The 19015-nt window shown below is 37.4% G+C and overlaps 1 protein-coding gene across 1 annotated transcript in view; it reads right to left on the bottom strand.

Annotated features, from left to right (window-relative positions):
* Window positions 1-5017: 5017 nt before the first annotated feature.
* The window catches only part of MUC19 (mucin 19, oligomeric), a 195188-nt gene continuing 181190 nt past the window's right edge, over window positions 5018-19015 (bottom strand). The window contains 15 exon segments of the mRNA XM_065525213.2: window positions 5018-5380; window positions 6019-6127; window positions 6776-6811; window positions 8086-8200; window positions 9627-9664; window positions 10011-10173; window positions 10262-10293; window positions 12459-12488; window positions 14477-14524; window positions 14694-14747; window positions 15035-15085; window positions 15502-15555; window positions 16946-16999; window positions 18096-18137; window positions 18712-18765. Coding sequence (XP_065381285.1) covers window positions 5197-5380; window positions 6019-6127; window positions 6776-6811; window positions 8086-8200; window positions 9627-9664; window positions 10011-10173; window positions 10262-10293; window positions 12459-12488; window positions 14477-14524; window positions 14694-14747; window positions 15035-15085; window positions 15502-15555; window positions 16946-16999; window positions 18096-18137; window positions 18712-18765 — 1064 coding nt within the window. The 3' untranslated portion in view covers window positions 5018-5196.

Genomic DNA, 19015 nt, shown 5'->3' with positions numbered 1-19015 from the left:
ATATTTGATGAGTATATTCCTAGATAAGTAACTGAATTGTTTAACTGGCTGCCTTTGTTAGATTTTTTCATTCAAATCTCAACAAATGTTTATTGATTACCTACTCTATGCCACGTCCTCTTCTAGGTATTAGAGGCAGGGCTGTGGGATAGAGATACAAACCTCCTGCCCTCTGAAAACTTACTTTAAAAGGGATAATAAAAACAAATAAATGTTAACAATAACTGTAATTAAAAGTATATATAGGGCTACCAACTGTAGAAAGGCAGATGATGAAAAGAGAGTGACTAGTATATGGGGGGTGGATTATAGGCAGAGAAAAAGATAGAATAGTCAGAAATATTGAGTTTTCAAAGTGTTTCGACAAAATTACAGTTCTATATTTTGAGTGTCAGTAATCAACTTTACTCCTTGTCATCAATTTTACAGTAGGATCAGTTGTCTTTTGAGCCTATTAAAATAGTCTCATTGGCATATAGGAAAGTAAATATTTTTTATTTGTACAACCGAAGGGGGAAAGGGAATGAGAGATAGGGTAGTAGAGGAGGCTTCACACAATTTAGTTCATTTCGAAGCCACCATCAAAGACTTGAAAGACATAGGTAGGCCGCTTTCTCTACCTTCCCCGTTAAATTCTCAGACTTGAATGCTACAAATAATTGGTGGACTCTAGAGAATGATGTTAAATTCCTATAAGCAGCACAGGTTGTGCTCCCTAGGAGCAGATTCTAAGATGGAGATTTACATGCAGCAGGTTCGTTATAAAGTGTTATTGGAATCCAAATTTGTGGAAGAGAAGGAAGGAAACAAGATTGGGAGGAGGGAGAAGTCAAGGCATCGTGCATCTTCAGTGAAAGCCCCAGCAACTTACTGAGTAAAGAATTCGTAGACCAAGTTGGGGAGAGAGTGCTCAGCCTTTCCACTTTCCCCTACCATTCACTTGATGCCCCCTTTTTTCTCCAGAAGGTGGACATATCAGTGGGGGACGTGTCTGTCTTTAGCTGAGGCAAACCCCTAAGGAGGCTGACAACTGAAAGGAGTCTTCTGGCAGCACTCTCAGCAGCTGTGGAATAAACCCTGTTTTTCTGAAGGGGAATCTGAGCAGTGCATCACAATATCCCTCACAATAAACTTAGTCTGATGATGACTCAAACTGTAGCTGTTTTTCTAGATGTTTCTGTTACTAAATGGAACAATATGGCCCCTGGAATTTTACTCGCAAAAACTGATTTAGCTACCTGCTTTCTGATCTACTGAAATGGACCTCTCAGGATGAAATTCATAAATCTGTATTTTTATAAAGATCCCCAATGATTATAGACCCTCATTCTGGAAGCATTTGTTGTGGTTCCAGACAGTTGTGTCTCTAATTCTGGTCAATGGAATGTTAGTGGAAGTACGTGTGCCACTTCTGAGTTTTGCCCTCAGAGGAGGAGGAGCACACACTCACCTCTCCCATTCTACTTTCCTGTTGATTGGAATAAGAATGAGATGGTAGCAGCTAGTGGGAACCATTGTGGGTCAACAAGATGGAAGCTGGACAGTGCATTCTGCAATAAGACTGAAGAGACTAGGCACAGTCATGCCCCTCTGGGTCACCTACCCAGTTTTGTGTATGAGAGAGAAATACCTTTCTTTTTAAAGTCACTGTTATATTGGCTTTTTCTGTAATCAGCTTAAATCTTAGTAATATGAAGATAGTGGGTCCTCATCATTGAAGTGAAGGACATGCTCTCACACTTTGTTCACCTACATTAGGAAATAGACCCTAGTGGATTTTGGAAACATCAAGATTGATGGATTAGTGGATTTTGGATTTTGGAAACATCAAGAAACCTATAAGGATATAAATGTCTTTCTTAGGTCTACTCACTGGATGACCTAAGACCTGATAACTCTAGAGGGACTCAGACAAAATATAAGATCAGTTCAGATTATCGAGGTTTTGGTAAAAGCTACCTCAATGTTTAACTCATAATCTGTGTTGATCCAATGGTTCTAGAAGAATCTGTAACAGAAAAGTAAAACCTAGCAGAGGGGCCAATGACAAGTCGTAAAATGGTCATAGCAATAGCAGCTTCAGAGCTTTGGGAGCAAGACCACGCTACCTCCTGAGGCAGTTCTTCTATTTTCAGCAAATACTAGCTTTCTGTCAATACTAAAATAACAGGTGACTGTGAACCAAAACCCCTCATCCTGGAGGGGGCATTAGCTTTTCTATGTTGCCATAGATTTGGGCATTCTCAGCAGCAATCCATCATCAATCCAAAGTCATATATACAGAATAGAGTCCATTCAGGTCTCAAAGGCACAAGTCAGAAGGTCAGATCCAAGCAATCATTTCTTAAGGCTCACAATGCACTACTATCTGGCTGCCACATTTCTCTGAATTAATGCCTTTTGCTTAGAGGAGGAATTGCTTATAACCATTTAACACAGGATGAAAAGACTCAAAGCTAGATTGCCTACAGACCCAGTGTCAGTGAAAAGTGAGCCTACCTTAGGAGTGCTGTGAACAACAACTGTAAAGGAAAATTCTCTATAGCCACTGTGCTTGGCAGAAGATTGGCCTGAAGTCAGGATTCACACTGATTTCTCAGACACAGCAAATAATTTGTATAGATAGCGCAGGACTTGAGGAGAGAAAAAATGGAGAATGTCAAGAAGGGTTGGGGGAACTGTATGAATAATTCAGAATATATCCATACCTGAACGTAAGCGGATGCTTAAAGAAGAAGGTAGCAATTGTAGCAGGAATGAGGGTCATACATGGGTTCAGCAGCCTAAATTCCCTCCACTGAAGCCACTTGGGATACCACCATGCCAATAATCATGGTACTGTGATATAAATGGAAGACAGTGATCTTCCATTTTCATACTATCATGTCACTCAGATACTTGGTAAAAAGGAGACAACTTTGATCCTTTTCTGGTGGTGGGAAGACAGCATTTATTTTCTCTGAGATACCCAAGTATGGATTGGCATTTCCTTTTTATGTCTAATATGCCTAGACTAGCACTTCTATCTATAGGCTTATTGAATACTTTATTCATGCCGTGAAATGCTGTGCAGCACTGCTTCTAACCAAAGGAATTTATTTTCAAGTGAAGAAAAGTTCATACAGCATCAAATTAAAGAAAAGAAAGTTGCATACATACATCAATAAATGTATTATACTTTATTATTCACAGATGGTAAACCTTAAAGATTAGCCTACTGAGCCCTCCACTCTGATACCAGCTGAGGGATACTACCCTGTGAAGTTGGTGTGCTGTTGGCAGGATGTAATATATTAGCTGGACCAGAAATCAACATTCATTTTATCTCCCTTGTTCTGAAACTCCCAGCTAGCCATTTGGGGTCTCTCATAAGTCTAAAGCAGGCTTACTAAGCAGAAAATGCTGTCAGCTTATTATCTGGGATGATTAATTCTATTAGGTGAAAATAGAGCTGCTACCACGTGGTAAGGACTGTAATGTGGGTATAATGTTGACTCTGTGCTCTATCTACTATTTCCTGAGGTAAAAGCTATTAAAGAAACTCCTGCAACCTCAGCCATTTGGATTTTCAAGGGCTCAAGCTCCTCATAATTTTGTGAGATGATGAACTCTGGTATGCATTGAGAGGAAGGAAAACCTGCAACCAGTGATAGACATAGAGGAAAGCCAAAGGCCCTGGGACTGGCTGTAGAAGTGAGACCTGTAATGCCCACTCATAAGGAATTGTTATCCACCTTTGGTGGCAATTACCAATATACTAACACATCTATTTCCTTCTCCACCATTAGACATACAGTGTTTGATGATAGTTAAATTTACCACTAGTCAAAGTGATATAGAAAAGTAAGAACTGGTTCATCAATAGGTTATGATAATTTGGGTTTGCCTTCATGTTAGGAAGGGGGTAAGAGTGTTAATAACTGCACACATTTTACCTATGTAAATCATTTATCCAAGGCACATTTGAATATATATGTTCAGGAAGAAGGATGTGTGTGAAATAACAAGGCAGTAGAATGTATTAAAGATGACAGCCATAATATTAGTCAACCTCAACCTCTCCCTTTTTTATTTTTTTGGATGGAGACTTGCTCTGTCACCAGGCTGGCATTCAGTGGTGCGATCTTGACTTACTGCAACCTCTCACCTCCTGGTTCAAGTGATTCTCCTGCCTCAGCCTCCTGAGTAGCTGGGACTACAGGCGCATGCCACCATGCCCAGCTAATTTTTGTATTTTTTAGTAGAGATGGCGTTTTACCATGTTGGCCAGGATGGTCTCGATTTCTTTGACCTCTTGATCTGCCTGCCTCAGTCTAATCTCTCTTTTTAGCTACCTACTTCACTGGTACACAATATACAAGCACAGGACTGAGTTAGATAGAGAAAGATATTTATTTTGGTTTTGGCCTTGCTGAGTTTGTGGTACCTATAGAGCATCCAGTGAGAGGTGTTAAATTCAAAGTTGTATCAATGTGTCTGAAACTCAGAGGCTGAGGTTGGTGATACAGACTGGAAATCCTCAATGTGTAAATACATCTGCTTAAATTGATGAAATTGGACAAGGACTGAGTAAAATGACAAGCAGAACACGATGCAACTGGAAAACTAAACTTTAGAGGACTGGCAGAAATAAAGCTGTCCACACAATGTAGGAGCGTTAATTTTAAATGATGTCACAGAAAGAAAAAAGAAATGATGTCATAGAAACAAGGAGAAAAATGTCTCAAGAAAGGAAGAATGGAAACGCTGTCAGACCCTGTAGGCAGAATTATAAGAAGGTCACTAGTGTCCTAGCAGGAGGAGTTGTAGTAGGATGGGAGGAGTGATGCAACTGGCATAGGAAGTGAGAAAAGAAAACCAAGTCTACATTTTCAATAAGTGAAGGAAATGAAACAGGAGAAGGACATAAGAAGCTGAAGGATAAAAGGAAAATATATTGAAGAGTCATGATATGATCCAGTTTCTGCTAGACTTGCAGAATTCGTTTTGCTGTAAAATAAATACCCTTGCTCATGAATTGCTTGTCAGGTTGTGTTTATTTTTCAGATCCAGTCCACGAGAGAGCAAAATTCCTCATAATGAGAACTCATTGTTTTGAGTGAGATACAAATGTTTAGTTATTCCCACTATTTTAATGATTATTTTTCCTCACTTATAAATACCAGGCCTGTTAAAACTGGGAAGGTGATGTCAGCATTAACTGTATGTGAAAGTCGTATATGGTTGGCATATGTCTAAACAAGAGCAGGTTGTGATATGCCTGTATTGGTAAGGGATTGTACTCCCATCAGGACAGTCAAGTACAATGTCTCTGAGTTCATAGTTTTCTTCTCGGCAGCAAAGGCATGAATGTTCCAAGAGTAAGGTATCATAATTGTACCTAAAAGAAAAATTCAGTAATAAACATTTTTAGAATTTTAAAGATAAACTGACATCATTACTCAAACAGTAATTGTCTAAGTGACTTAGCAAGCCTTGTAACCAATTTATTCTTTTTCTAGACCTTGCATTTCCCCTGTCACTGTAAAGCTCTGATGTTGCTCAGTGATAAGAAATCTGAAAAGAAGTTATAATCTCATAATTGGAGCATTATGGTGAAAAAGTAAACTAAATAAAATGTTAGATATAACTTAATATGAGATTATTATCTCTATATTAATCTATACATAAAAGTGTACATAAAGGAAAAACATACTATCTAAATTTCAAGTGTAAGTAATTCAAGAAATTCACTTCTTTGCTTAAATATTTTCTGTAGTCACTGTATGAAGATGAGTACATTTGTTACAAAGGTATCATGCTTGGCATATTTAGAAAACTACTTCGGAATGACTCATCACTATTTTAAGTGAATATTTTAGTTCTCAGATCTTAATATCTTAGATTCTTCTTTCATTTGGTCCTTATAACAAAATAGTATTGCCCTCACATAAAAGTTTTTCCATGTAATATTTTAAAAGGTTCATTTTCTCCACAAGGTTACAAAGTTAACACACGATACACATTCAAAGAACTCACTTGACAGTCTTTTCACATTCCCCTGCGCATTTTGCCATCTGAACTCTTTTCTTGCAACCACTGTAGATAACAGTCACATTCACAAAGGAAGATCTGCAATTATTCTTACCTAAAACGAAAAGGAAAAGAGAGTCAGAAGTGAGGTTTAACATTAACAATTGCTAACCCTCCATTTTCTTAACCTATAAATAATAGCAACTACTTCACAACATGATTGAGGAGATTAACCATCTCAGCACCATTACAAGGTAGCTGGTTAATACTCAGATTACTGGTATCTTGTTCCTGTTATCACTATCACACTATCACAGGTGAAGGGGTTGAGGGGAGAAGTAAGCGGAATGGAGAGGGGAAGAAATGGGCAGACGGATTATTTTGACATCCATCAAAAACAGGGGTGGATGAATTATTTTTGACATCCATTTTCTCATCACTGATTATCCTTATGATCTAATACACCATTTACAACACAACTTGCTGATGTCAAAAGAACAAGCTAATCTTTTCCATGAAAATTACATTTGTTCCCTTGTAAACATTGTTTTTTACTGAGAAGAATGCTGCAGTCAACATGAATACATAGCCGTAATACATTATGTACAAATATCCAATGGAAGTTTACACAGATAGGCTAGGTTACCTGTTGTGTTAAAAATACAAGATACTTTCTCTTAATGATCTGCCATTTTGTTTTAAAGAAATTAAACTTTTGTCAACAGCTTACATGTTTCTCTGTGCAGAACTTAACTTTACTCACATGTATAGCAACATTTTTTGGAATCATAGGTTCTGTCTTCCTGTAGGGGTAAGAAAAAAGATAAAAACGAGAAATGTTGTTCTAAATTTTTCTGCAAATAATACAACACTTCTTAATTGGTTAAAATGCATCACATCACAGAGAGGAAATGGAACAGATGGACAATCTTACCCCAGATCTACTAAGCAAAAGGCAGCAAAGGAGAGACACCAGCTTAGTAAGAAAAATATGACTAAAATTTTTCAACAATGGGCAAAGGAAAAATAAGCTTTAAACTGAATTCTTGTTAAAGATAACATTAAATAATATTAGACTATTTCTCACTTACTGAAAAATGCTTTAACAATAATACTACTACTACATACTAGAAACTCACAATTAGAAGCTGCACCTTTGAGAAATTGATAGGTTTAAAATCATAACAAAGGAAAAGCATGATAAATACTGAAATCCGGTATTAGAGCTCGAAAATAAAACATTAAACCATATTATCAATTATATCTTCAGAAAGAAAAATGATAACTTAAACCTCCCTTAATAATTGAAACTTAAGCATTCATTAATATAAAACTCAGCCATACTTGGGGAGCACAGAAATGGAGAGCACTGTGACACAAAGAAAGATCTAAAGTACCCAGACATGATTATATAGAAAAATTGGTATCCTTATAGATAATTATTTGAGCTATTTTTAAAAGTTAGTGAGTTTTTTAGTTTAGAAATAGCAAAATGCTTTCTATAATAACTGACTCCTTCTAGATGAGCACTAAATTAAGTTTTATAAAGCCTGCAAAGCATGAGAGCCTTTCTTGATATGAAAAAAACTATATACTTAACAATAAAAGATGAGCATGTCTGGAATCACCTGGGCTCTGGATATAATGCATTTGTTTAAAGAGCTATACGATCTACCAGATATTTATGTCTGATAGCCAGACACAAATATTTTCTAATGAGATTGAAGACAGGTTGATTTTTCTTTTTTTGAGAGGAAGTCTTACTCTTGTTCCCCAGGCTAGAGTGCAGTGCTCGGCTCACTGCAACCTCCGCCTGCTGGGCTCAAGCGATTCTCCTGCCTCAGCCTCCTGAGTAGCTGGGATTACAGGCACCTGCCACCACGCCTGGCTAATTTTTATATTTTTAGTAGACACGAGGTTTCACCATGTTGGCCAGGCTTGTCTCGAACTCCTGACCTCAGGTGATCCGCACGCCTCGGCCTCCCAAAGTGCTGGGATTACAGGTGTGAGCCACTGCGCCCAGCCAGGGTTTGATATGAGAACTGAACCTCAGTGTTCATTAGTTAAGATGACTTACTTCTGCACACCAGGTCTGCTCTGGGCAGTCCTGGACTACTGCAGCAAAGCCAGTGTCTTTGCAGGAATAGGAGACACAGGGGTTGCTGGGGTCATCGAATGAAGCACCAATCTGGGAGGAAAAGAGGAGGACAAAAACAAAATAATTATTCACCTTGATTTCTTTTAGAGGTTTGCAAGAATATCAGTTTAAAAATTCAAATTCATGTTTAGTGATTTTCCAGAGGCACTTTGTCATTAGGTTAATAGTAAAGAAAAGATGGTTTGAAAGTCTTTCACTTCCATGAATAAACCAAATTTGTTCATTGAGACACAAAATGTGTCAAGATTCTCAATCCTCAAATGAAGATTCACCAACAGATACTCTATTATATTTTCAAGAAATTTTCAAGACAGGTTTTTTTTATAGTGATCAAGCACTTAATTGTTATGTTCTAAGCTTAAGGGGAAACGAGAAATTTAAGTGGGGGAAAAATGGCACAAAATAGGCTTATCATATTAAAACAAATGACAAGTCTCACAAGATGTCTTGCTTCTATCTTGGCCTATATTCCTATACTTTTAAAGCTCTCTGATGTTACTTTATAATTAGCTTATGTTAAATATTCAAACAACAGTTTGAGAAACTGCGTTTATTTCACGGCCTCAGACAAGATGAACTTTCTGATAAATTGGAATTTTACTATAAATGATCAGAAGAAAACTTTCCTTTTGTTTCTTAAATATCATCATATTTTTTGTTAAAAAACTACCACAGGTTTAAGTCAGATCAACTTTGGAAACTAAAAATTTAAGAAGTCCAGGTAGAAATGTGAGTGTGATAAATGGGTTATCAAAGTAAAACTCTCATAGGATGTTTTATCTATTGCCTAATATACCACATATATTTCATTTTAGATTTTTTAATATTTACTATCACCATTTCAAGTGTGTTAATATCAATTTGAGAATCATCTGATTTTTATGGCTTCGTTATACTTTTTTCTAAAAAGTTAAATTACTGTCCAAAATGTCAAATTAGTTGTCAAAATCCAGCCTTGAATATATTGTGTTGCTGTAGCTGCATAATAGAGTTCTAGCCCTTTGGGTTTTCTTATTTGATCTCTGACAGCTTGACCATCTGATCTTTCTGGTTATAATTACAGTTTGACTCTGTTCATTGATTTGAATGTTACAAAGTATGTCTTCTCCATCTGGCAAGGCCCATGGGAAATTTTGTTCAGAAGCTCTACTGCTGAGTAGTTAATGATCAAGAATTATGTTTTCCTCCTTTGAAGAGTCCTGGTGAGTGTTACATTTGATGTTCCTTTGGAAGTGGGTGTGGGGAAAAAAATGAATGGATTCCAATCCGTTGTTACTAGGGTTAAAAAAATATATATACATACATATATATTTATTATGTAATTTCTTTTATATAGATAATATATATACTTACATATATTATATATATAAAATAGGCTAAAAGTCCCTTAATATAGCCGAGTATTAAATTTATTCATATAATTAACAAAAACATTTTAATGAAGAAAAGACCTTACCTCATAGTCAGTATTGTTAAACAAACATGTTCTTGGTTCTGAAAAATAAATATATTGTTTTATTCTAAAATACTATAATTCTATTTATAAAACAGAAATTGTAGATGAGATCATACATAGCAACCAACTGTAATGTTTCTACCCATAATATCATAGTCTTCCTTTAATTTACTGATTATATTCATAACTTAATTCTGGGTGTCCCCCATTCTGAAGATGGTAAGTTTTAAGAACACAAATATTATTATACTAATTCTGTACTATTTATTACACCTGTCTAGTATTATGTTTGACAAAACTGGTAGCTCAAAAAGTATCTCTTGAATATGTTTATAAACAACCAGTGAACATATTCAATTAAAATAATGTATTATGAATACACACCACAGTATCCAATTTCACAGCAGGTGTCATTATATTGGAACTTCACAAGCTTTTCACCGGTTTTGCATGTGGGTGGAGAAGGGCACTCCTCAGGTTTACAGTCTATAGTCTTTGCATCAGTACAGGTACATCTGTGGCAATTGGCAGTCCATATGTCTCCAGGCTACATATACAAACCAAGTTTAGACTTCTATTCAAATACAGGAATTAGAGCACATTTGGATTAAAGTAGAGCAAAACTGTGTACTTACAGATTTCTCTTCTCCCAGTGGACCGTGACAAACTGTTAACATAAATGATAAATGGTAATTAAATTTGGCAAAATATAACCACCTGTTATTTATAGATAACCACCAGGTGGCCAATACTGTAACTGGCATTAGGATTTCAGAGTCACAGAATTATACAAGATTTTATGGTGCCTTAAGGTGAATAAAATCAAGTCCACCTGCTTTAAGCAAACTGTTACCAACAGGCATATCCTATTTTTATAAATCTCAGCAAAGCATAATTCTTCATTTCTCCTGGCAGTGGTCAATCAATCTTATGGCTACTAACTGACTTACTGTTTTGCAGTCTGACTTCTGCTTTTCCAATCCTACAAGTCACCATGGCTTCATAATTACCAGACCCAAGGGCCCCGTCTCAGTTTAAGTTATCTGCCATAGTTGACATTGTTCATTCTTACCTTCTTGAAAAATGTTCTCCTTTCTTCAGATTTAATACTCTGAAATTTTTGTCTTCACTGGCAGTTTGTCTTACTCCCTCTCATTTTGCCTCTAACTCTTTCCTCTATCTCCACAATGTGCACCGTAACATCAAAAGAATGACTCTAAAATGTCCAGCTCCAGCCCAGATCTCTCTCATAGCTTTGGAGCCAGTTCTCTCTCTACCTCTAGACAGAATCCTGGCAGACCTATAGAAACCCAAAACTCGATGTGCACACAACAGATTGTATCATCTTCCCCCCAAAACCAGCTTCTCTTCTAGACTGGCTTCCTTCTCTACAGATAGAACTATACTTTCAATCATTCAAACTTAAAATCAAGGAGCCATTTGAGTTCTTCTATCACTGGCATCAAATCTACTGCCAAATCCTGTATCTCACATTCATTTCTTCCTTTCCTTATTCTACTTGCTACAATGCCACTCCAAGATCTTACTACGTTTTTGATCTAGCATATTCTACTGGTTTTTTTTAGGGGATTACTCTGACTCATATCTCGTTCTGATCCAATCAGGTAACATGATTTTTCTAAAGCCTAATTCTCATCTCATTACTACTTTGATGGTCCCTTATAGTTGTGTATAAACAAACACTTTATTCTAGCAGTCTAGCTTTCGAGGGCTCTCATATTGTGACTCAAACTGACCTTCTCAACTTTATCTCACTTCTCTCATTTACATGCCCTGGACTGGTCTGTTTGTGTTCTCAAATATCAATATTGTAAAGAAATTCCTGGAGATACCTTAAAATATACAACACAAGTGACAGACAATATGCACTCTATATATAATACATAGTTTATATTTTTACTTTGAAATTTATTTTCTGCCTGATATTAAATTTGCTATTTCTCTGAAGACCTTCCTTTTCCCACTATGTACTAAGGTCAGAGAATTATTTTTTAGTAGTTTTTTTTGAAGATCTGACTACTTTTTTATTTTATTTATTTATTTTTATTTTTTTATACTTTAAGTTCTAGGGTACATGTGCACAATGTGCAGGTTTATTACACATGTATACATGTGCCATGTTGGTGTGCTGCACCCATTAACTCATCATTTACGTTAGGTATATCTCCTAATGTTATCCCTTCCCCCTCGTGCCACCCCATGACAGGCCCCAGTGTGTGATGTTCCCCACCCTGTGTCCAAGCGTTCTCATTGTGCAATTCCCACCTATGAGTGAGAACATGCAGTGTTTTGTTTTTTGTCCTTGCGATAGTTTGCTGGGAATGATGGTTTCCAGCTTCTTCCATGTCCCTACAAAGGACATGAACTTATCCTTTTTTTATGGCTGCATATTTTTTAGTAATTTTGTTTATTTGCTACAAAGTTCCTTAAAATTACTTAACTCTGGCTAAACGGATTTTTTCTACTATAGCTCATCCCTCAAGTTGAAATTATCTAGTTTAAAAAGATGCTTACTATCAAGTGACAATATTTTGGTTAAGGTATCATAATTATATGAAACATTTAGTAGGTAAACCTTGTTTTGATCTGAGTAACAAGGTATATTTGTTTGGTTTGGTTTCATTGGTTTGTGAAGGAGGAAATGAACTATTTACTCACTATTAGGGGAATAAAAGCTAAGTTAATCCAATACATGTTTTCCTATTTTATAACATTTCCATGGCTGGTGACTTTTATTAGCAGGACCTCTGAAATTTGATTGATGAGAGTAGCCATTAATGCAGAGCAATTCTGAAGTCGTGGTACTCTTACCTGGAGCGGGTGGAAGTGAGGCTAGACATTCTGTGTAAAGACAGGAACCTTAAGTCAGTCTCTGAAGTTACTGGAATAGTATTGTGGCAAGTATAGTTATCTAATTCATTATTCCATTGCTGAAAATAATTGTCTACATAGCTAGTCTTACAAATCGATATATTCCCATCTATCTCCCCGTCCTGCTCCTCGCTGCATTTGAAATTCCATTGTACAGTGTTTCCTTCGGACCTCATATTTTAATGAGAGAAAAATATAAGTATCAAAAAGAGAAAACATCAAAGTAAACTCTTCAAAATTTTTTGAAGGCAGTTCTAATGAATAGGACAAAAAGATTTAAAAAGGGAAAATGATAATTGTGCTCCAGTATAAAATGAGTATTAATTACCCAGTTTTAGTCATTTAAAAACCTTTATTCTCCTTATCTTCTTGAAATACTTCAATTTTGCTCTATCTTCTCCCCCAACAAATGCTTTAAACTGGCAATACGTATCTTTTTTAGCCTTTACACATCATATATTTTGGTCAATCCAACAATTCACTCATAAATTTCAAACTCTATTCCGAAACTTCTAAAAACAAAATGAATATTTTATGCAATCTGGCCAGTCGCAGTGGCTCACGCCTGTAATTGCAGCACTTTGTGAGGCCAAGGTGGGCAGATCAATTGAGGCCAGGAGTTTGAGACCAGCCTGGCCAACATGGTGAAACTGCATCTCTACTAAAAATACAAAAAGTAGATGGGTATGGTGGTGCTTGTCTGTAGTCCCAGCAACCAGGGAGGCTGAGGCAGGATAATTGCTTGAACCCAAGAGACAGAGCTTACAGTGAGCCGAGATCAGCCATTGCACTCCAGCCTGGGCAACAGAGCAAGATTCTGTTTAAATATGTATATATCTCTCTCTCTCACACACACACACACACACACACACACACGTTTTTCTTGGTAGGTTGAGATATATATGTGTGTGTGTGTATATATATATATACACACGAGATATATATATACACACACACATACACGTATATGTATGCATATGTGTGTATATGTGTATATATGTGTATGTGTGTGTGTATATATATATCTCAACCTACCAAGAAAAAGGCTGACCTAGGAGCAACAGAATATTTGAAGAGAACTTAAAATTTCTACATGTTTAGGTAAAGTGATCCCAACAACTAATAGGCCCAAAATATAGATTACAAAATGAATTAAAGGTATGGAAATTTGGGTAATCAAATATTTCCAACTCTTTACATAGGGAGGCTAAGCCAGATGCTAATTATGGATGCTTAGCAAAGTAACAGAAACCAGCAACAAGAGAGAAAAAAGATCAGTTAGGCATGAATACAAGAGAAAATATTCCCTGACCAGGATTGCAAGCGTTTGTTGGAGATATTTGTAAGAGGAGCCACAGAGAACAGTCTCCTAATCACCACATTTGTATCAGAGTAATTTCTCAACTATCTGATCATGTCAGGCTCTTGATCAAATCCTTAATGGTATCCCATTACTATAAGGATAAAGCCTTGTTGAAGTTTGGTTCTTCATAAAATTTCCTCTACTTACGTTTTTGCTCTCATTTCTTCCCTGAACCTTACGCAGTCATTGCCAACATCTGGTTGATTCCTGAACTCCCCCATGAGGTCTTATATCTTTATCTTTTCCAGGGCTGTTTGGCAGGAATACCCTCCCCATCCATGCCAATGTTAAACTCAATCATGCCATTTCTCATGCCTTTACTCCACACTACCAATTAATAAGCAGAAATTAACACTACTCTCACTCCACCCCCGGAACCACATATTTTGTGCATATTTTTGGTATCACTAAATATATACTATCTGTGCCCAAAATAATCTCTTCCTCCCACACACACAGAATAAAAAATGGCAAGTGCTGCATCCTGCTGATGTTTTTGCTTTTAATGTCTGCTAGAGAGTTTAGCACATATAAGGTACTAAAGAAATATTAGTTGACATAGTAACAAAGAAATTAGGGCTTTTCCTATACTGACCTGTTTTATTTTCAGTTTCTACTTCTCTGGTTGCCACGACAGTGGTTTCTGAGAGGAAATAAATGGATGGTATTGTGATTTTAAAAATTAGAATAACCTACACATATTAAGTCTGTGTTTATGTACATGCCCAAATGATGGCACAAATTCATACTCAAGGAAAGCTTTGTGTGGAACAGACAATTTATTCCAGTTCATTTGGGTCATCTGATTTTACCTGACTGGGGTACTTGTGGTCTTGTTGGCACTCCAGCTGGAACCAAGGTGGAGCCTCGCAAAAGGAAATATAAGACATTTTAGGACTAGCACCCTTCATAATACCCTGCTCAGAATTCTCAATCTGCATGAAGAAGTCTTTAGGAGGGGAGCCCCAGTGAAAACCTAAACCAAAAACTCCCAGAGGGGGGGAAAAAAAAGGTATCCTTAGTATAATTTCGAAGTTGTGTTCTAAGAGGAAGTTGAATGCCATCATCCTGGCCTCGGTCTTTCACTTCTCTCCTACCTCTCTCCTCCTAACTCAACTTCTTATGTATAATCAAAGCCACACTGAATACTCACCTGTTTGCACTCCAGTTCCAGAAGTTATTTTGACTCCTGTGGAAGCAGTGACTGCTTAAAAAGGAACAAAAGTGGTGAGTACAGGGGACTGGAGAAGCTAAAGCTTAACTTCATTTTAAAAAAATGTTTTATTCTTCATGTTTTAGATGGACAGAAAAAAACTATGTATTTTGTACATGATGTTCTGAAGAACTACATTATGCCACCCTCTTAGCACTTTTCAAGAATATATTATTAACTATAGTCACGATCTTGTGCAATAGATCTTTTGAATTTACTCCTCCTGTCTAAATGAAATCTTGTATCCTTTCACCAACATCTCCCCACCATACCCCTCCCCATATATACAACTACCCCAACCACTGGTAACCATCATTCTACTCTTTACTTCTGTGAGAACTGCAGATAAGCTATCCTGTCTTCTGAGGGGCCACCGAGACAAATGCATTTATTACTATTTGACTTACCTGTGGTAGGAGGTCCAGGAGCAGTGGTTTCGTTAGATGCTTCCTTGGAAGGACCTAAAATGAGCAAGGGAAGAGCAATACACTTTTTCTGATCTCAGAAGAGCATTTACTTAAGACACCTCCACGTGGAACAAGAGTCTCAAAGCAGTTGGAATACACTAACACATCTACTAATGCTAGCTCACGCCCCTGCTGTGGAAACACTAAGAACTTGGCCGGGCGCGATGGCTCACGCCTGTAATCCCAGCACTTTGGGAGGCCGAGACGGGCGGATCACGAGGTCAGGAGATCGAGACCATCCTGGCTAACACGGTGAAACCCCGTCTCTACTAAAAAAATACAAAAAACTAGCCGGGCGAGGTGGCGGGCGCCTATAGTCCCAGCTACTCGGGAGGCTGAGGCAGGAGAATGGCGTGAACCCGGGAGGCGGAGCTTGCAGTGAGCTGAGATCACGCCACCGCACTCCAGCCTGGGTGACAGAGCGAGACTCCGTCTCAAAAAAAAAAAAAAAAAAAAAAAAAGAACTTCCTATTGTAGCAATCCCTTGTTCACAGAGGTGAAGTGAAGATTCTTCTTTGACCCTGATACATGTTTCTCTTGTGGGTTTCCTTTCTCTAAGTGATGAGAGCTTTTCTCACACTTTACTCTATACATGTTTCACTTCTGGTGCCCCTTCTCTAAATGACAAGAGTTTTTCTCACGCCTAACTCTTCATGTAACTTGGTTTCTTGGTTCTCCTGTATTAATTTTGGAGGGAGAGAGTGGGAAAAAATGAGAAAATGAGAGACCTAATGTTGCCCTTAGCTTAACTACATTTTAGACAGGTTTGTTCCTAGCTATTGGCTCTTAACCTCCCTTTTCTTATTTACTTTAGAAAACTTGCCTTACTTTTAAATTCTTCCTCTGCCCCTTTGAGATGTAAATCTTCTCCCACTCTCTTGTCAATCTTACAATTCATAAATATCTTTCTCAAGGACCTGACAGCCACTCTTTTGAAATATAATTATCAAGAAAAATAATGTCTCTATCTCCCAATCTCTGTGGGAGGGCAGGGGCCTAACTTTGACCTGATTAAGTGCCAATTACCAAACACAGATGGCCTAATCGTATACGTTGAAGTCTCTCCAAACATTCTTCATTACTTTTCCACTAGCTTAGCCAAGCACTAAACAATTCTCCTGCCTTTTGCTTTATCAGAGCTGAGTTCAGTCTCTCTCCCCTATTGCAATGGTTTTGACACTTATTGTAGTAGTCTTGAACAAAGTCTTCTTTGCCTGTTTAACTACATCTGGTGCCATTTTATTTTGCAGTTGAAGTGTGACATTCATTCATAGAGATAAATACTGCCTATCTGTATTGACTTTGTAAACAGTATTTACTTTGGTGTTAAAGACACAGAAATGTTGAGCATGTAGTCTTCATTTGAGACAATAATTTATATTACCTGCGATGGAAGTTTCTGGGATTCCAGTGATTCCACTTGATATTACAGTGGTGCCTGCAAAGGAAAATGAGGGCAAATTCATATCAGCCACAGCCCTTATTCCTATCCTCGGAGATCAACATGAGGAAGAGAAAGCAACTCAGATGACATTCTGGGCCAGTGCTGCAGCTAGCCCACAGGGCACCTTGTGAATTACAGACACACAGATAACTCCTCTGGACAGCTGAGAATTCATGGATTTCAGTGTCTGCTCTCTCCTTTAGTGGTGCCCTGTGTGCCTTCACAGCCTGACCTGGGGACTCTGGCATGAGCCTGAGAAACCCCAAAACAAGAAAACAACCATAGATGGCTAGGAAATGTAAATTCCCTAATGGAACTTCCTGAGTCTTATCTTTACCCCCAATATTTCCCTATGCTGAAGCAATGGATAGAAGTCATTAATGAGAACCCAGTGGAGTTAAACAGATTTAACTACTGACAGACACTCATTTAACCCTAAGAAAGGCAAAGAAGAATGAGGTAGGAATTGATGTGTGGACGCTACAGTCAGTTCCACAGAAGGGATCTTAGTTTTCCAGCCTTAGGTTCTTGTAGCTACCTACTAAATATTTACATACCTGTGTTTGAACTTCCAGAAATAATAATGCTAGAGGCTACCTCAGTGGTGCCTGTAATAAGAGGGAAGGACACAACGCCTTTCCCATCATCGGAAATGTATGGCTTTTCCACATAACCTGGTTTCTCTGAAGCAACAGAAAACAATTTAACAAGTTTTCTTGCACTAAATGCTAAGCCTAGCATGTTTTCCAATTGACTCTTTCATAATTGTATGTTCAAGGGAAATATGGGAAAGTCACAATTGCCTCATATATCTCATTTCTCTAGATCTAGAATCATCCAGACTTCAATTACTAAATTTGAGAATGTGTTTCTTATACGCACATGATTTACCTCCAGTAAAAATTTTCTACAGTAAATGTAAGAAAAGGGACAAGTACTCCATAGAAAGAAAACCAGAAAACAAAGTGTGTGTAAACTTGTGATCAAAGATTAAATATCTAAATCAAAGCCTTAATCAGCACAATTACCTGCATCTATTGAATAATCTCTTAATCAGCAAAATTACCTGCATCCATTATAGTAATCTCACCTTCTTGGCTGCTGGTGACTCCTGTTGATCCTGGGGTATTGCCTGACAAGACCAAGGGAGTAAAGAAAGGATGTGTCTAGATAATTATTAATACATCTACAATATATCTTGGAAAAATCAGATAATTGGTCTAGGTTGGCCTCACGATCTCTTATTAAAGGGAAAGCAACCACCTTCCAGCCACATTCATTTTCATTCAAAATCTGTATGTAGCAAACTCAAATGGAAAAATCGTGGAGAATCTAAAATGTGAAAAAACTCACCTGATGAAATTTCTGCTTCAGTGGTTCCAACATAACCTTTAAAAGTTGTGGCCTCTGTAAGAGCAACTTAAGAAAAGTGGAAAAGATGGAGAGTTTGTCAACATGAAAATGATATGGCAATAGATGATGTTGTCATGAGATAATTTACTAGTTTTATTAATGTTTTTAATTTTTGTGCATACATAGTAGATATATATACTTATGGGGTACATGAGATGTTTTGATACAGGCACGCATTGTGAAATAAGAACATCATTAAGAATGGGGTATCCATCCATTGAGCTACAAACAATCCAATTACACTGCTAACTGAGAGCCATTTAAAGGAGAATTCCTTTCACTACTTGACTTACCTGTTCTGAAACCTCCAGGTAAGGCTGTTGTCCCAGAGCCTGTCACAGTGTAGCCTTGGATGAGAGGGAGAAGGAAGAGGAGGTAATATGAGCAGAGTCTGATAGGATAGAAATCATGGTTTAGAACAAATCCATGTGTTTCTGTGAGACAATGCATTCCTTCTCCAGGATTCCTTTCCCAAGAGGTAAACTAAACATGGTTTTCCCCGTTTTATAGTGTTCATTTTGGTTAGCTTCAGTCCTCTGGGATCTTTCTTTTCCAAGTTAGCATCATGAACGAGGGCCTTTCCCATCCTCACCTTTT

Source organism: Macaca fascicularis, chromosome 11 (genome assembly GCF_037993035.2).
Source record: "Macaca fascicularis isolate 582-1 chromosome 11, T2T-MFA8v1.1".
NCBI classification, from domain to species: Eukaryota; Metazoa; Chordata; class Mammalia; order Primates; family Cercopithecidae; genus Macaca; species Macaca fascicularis.
This window is presented reverse-complemented; position numbering and strand designations above follow the sequence as displayed.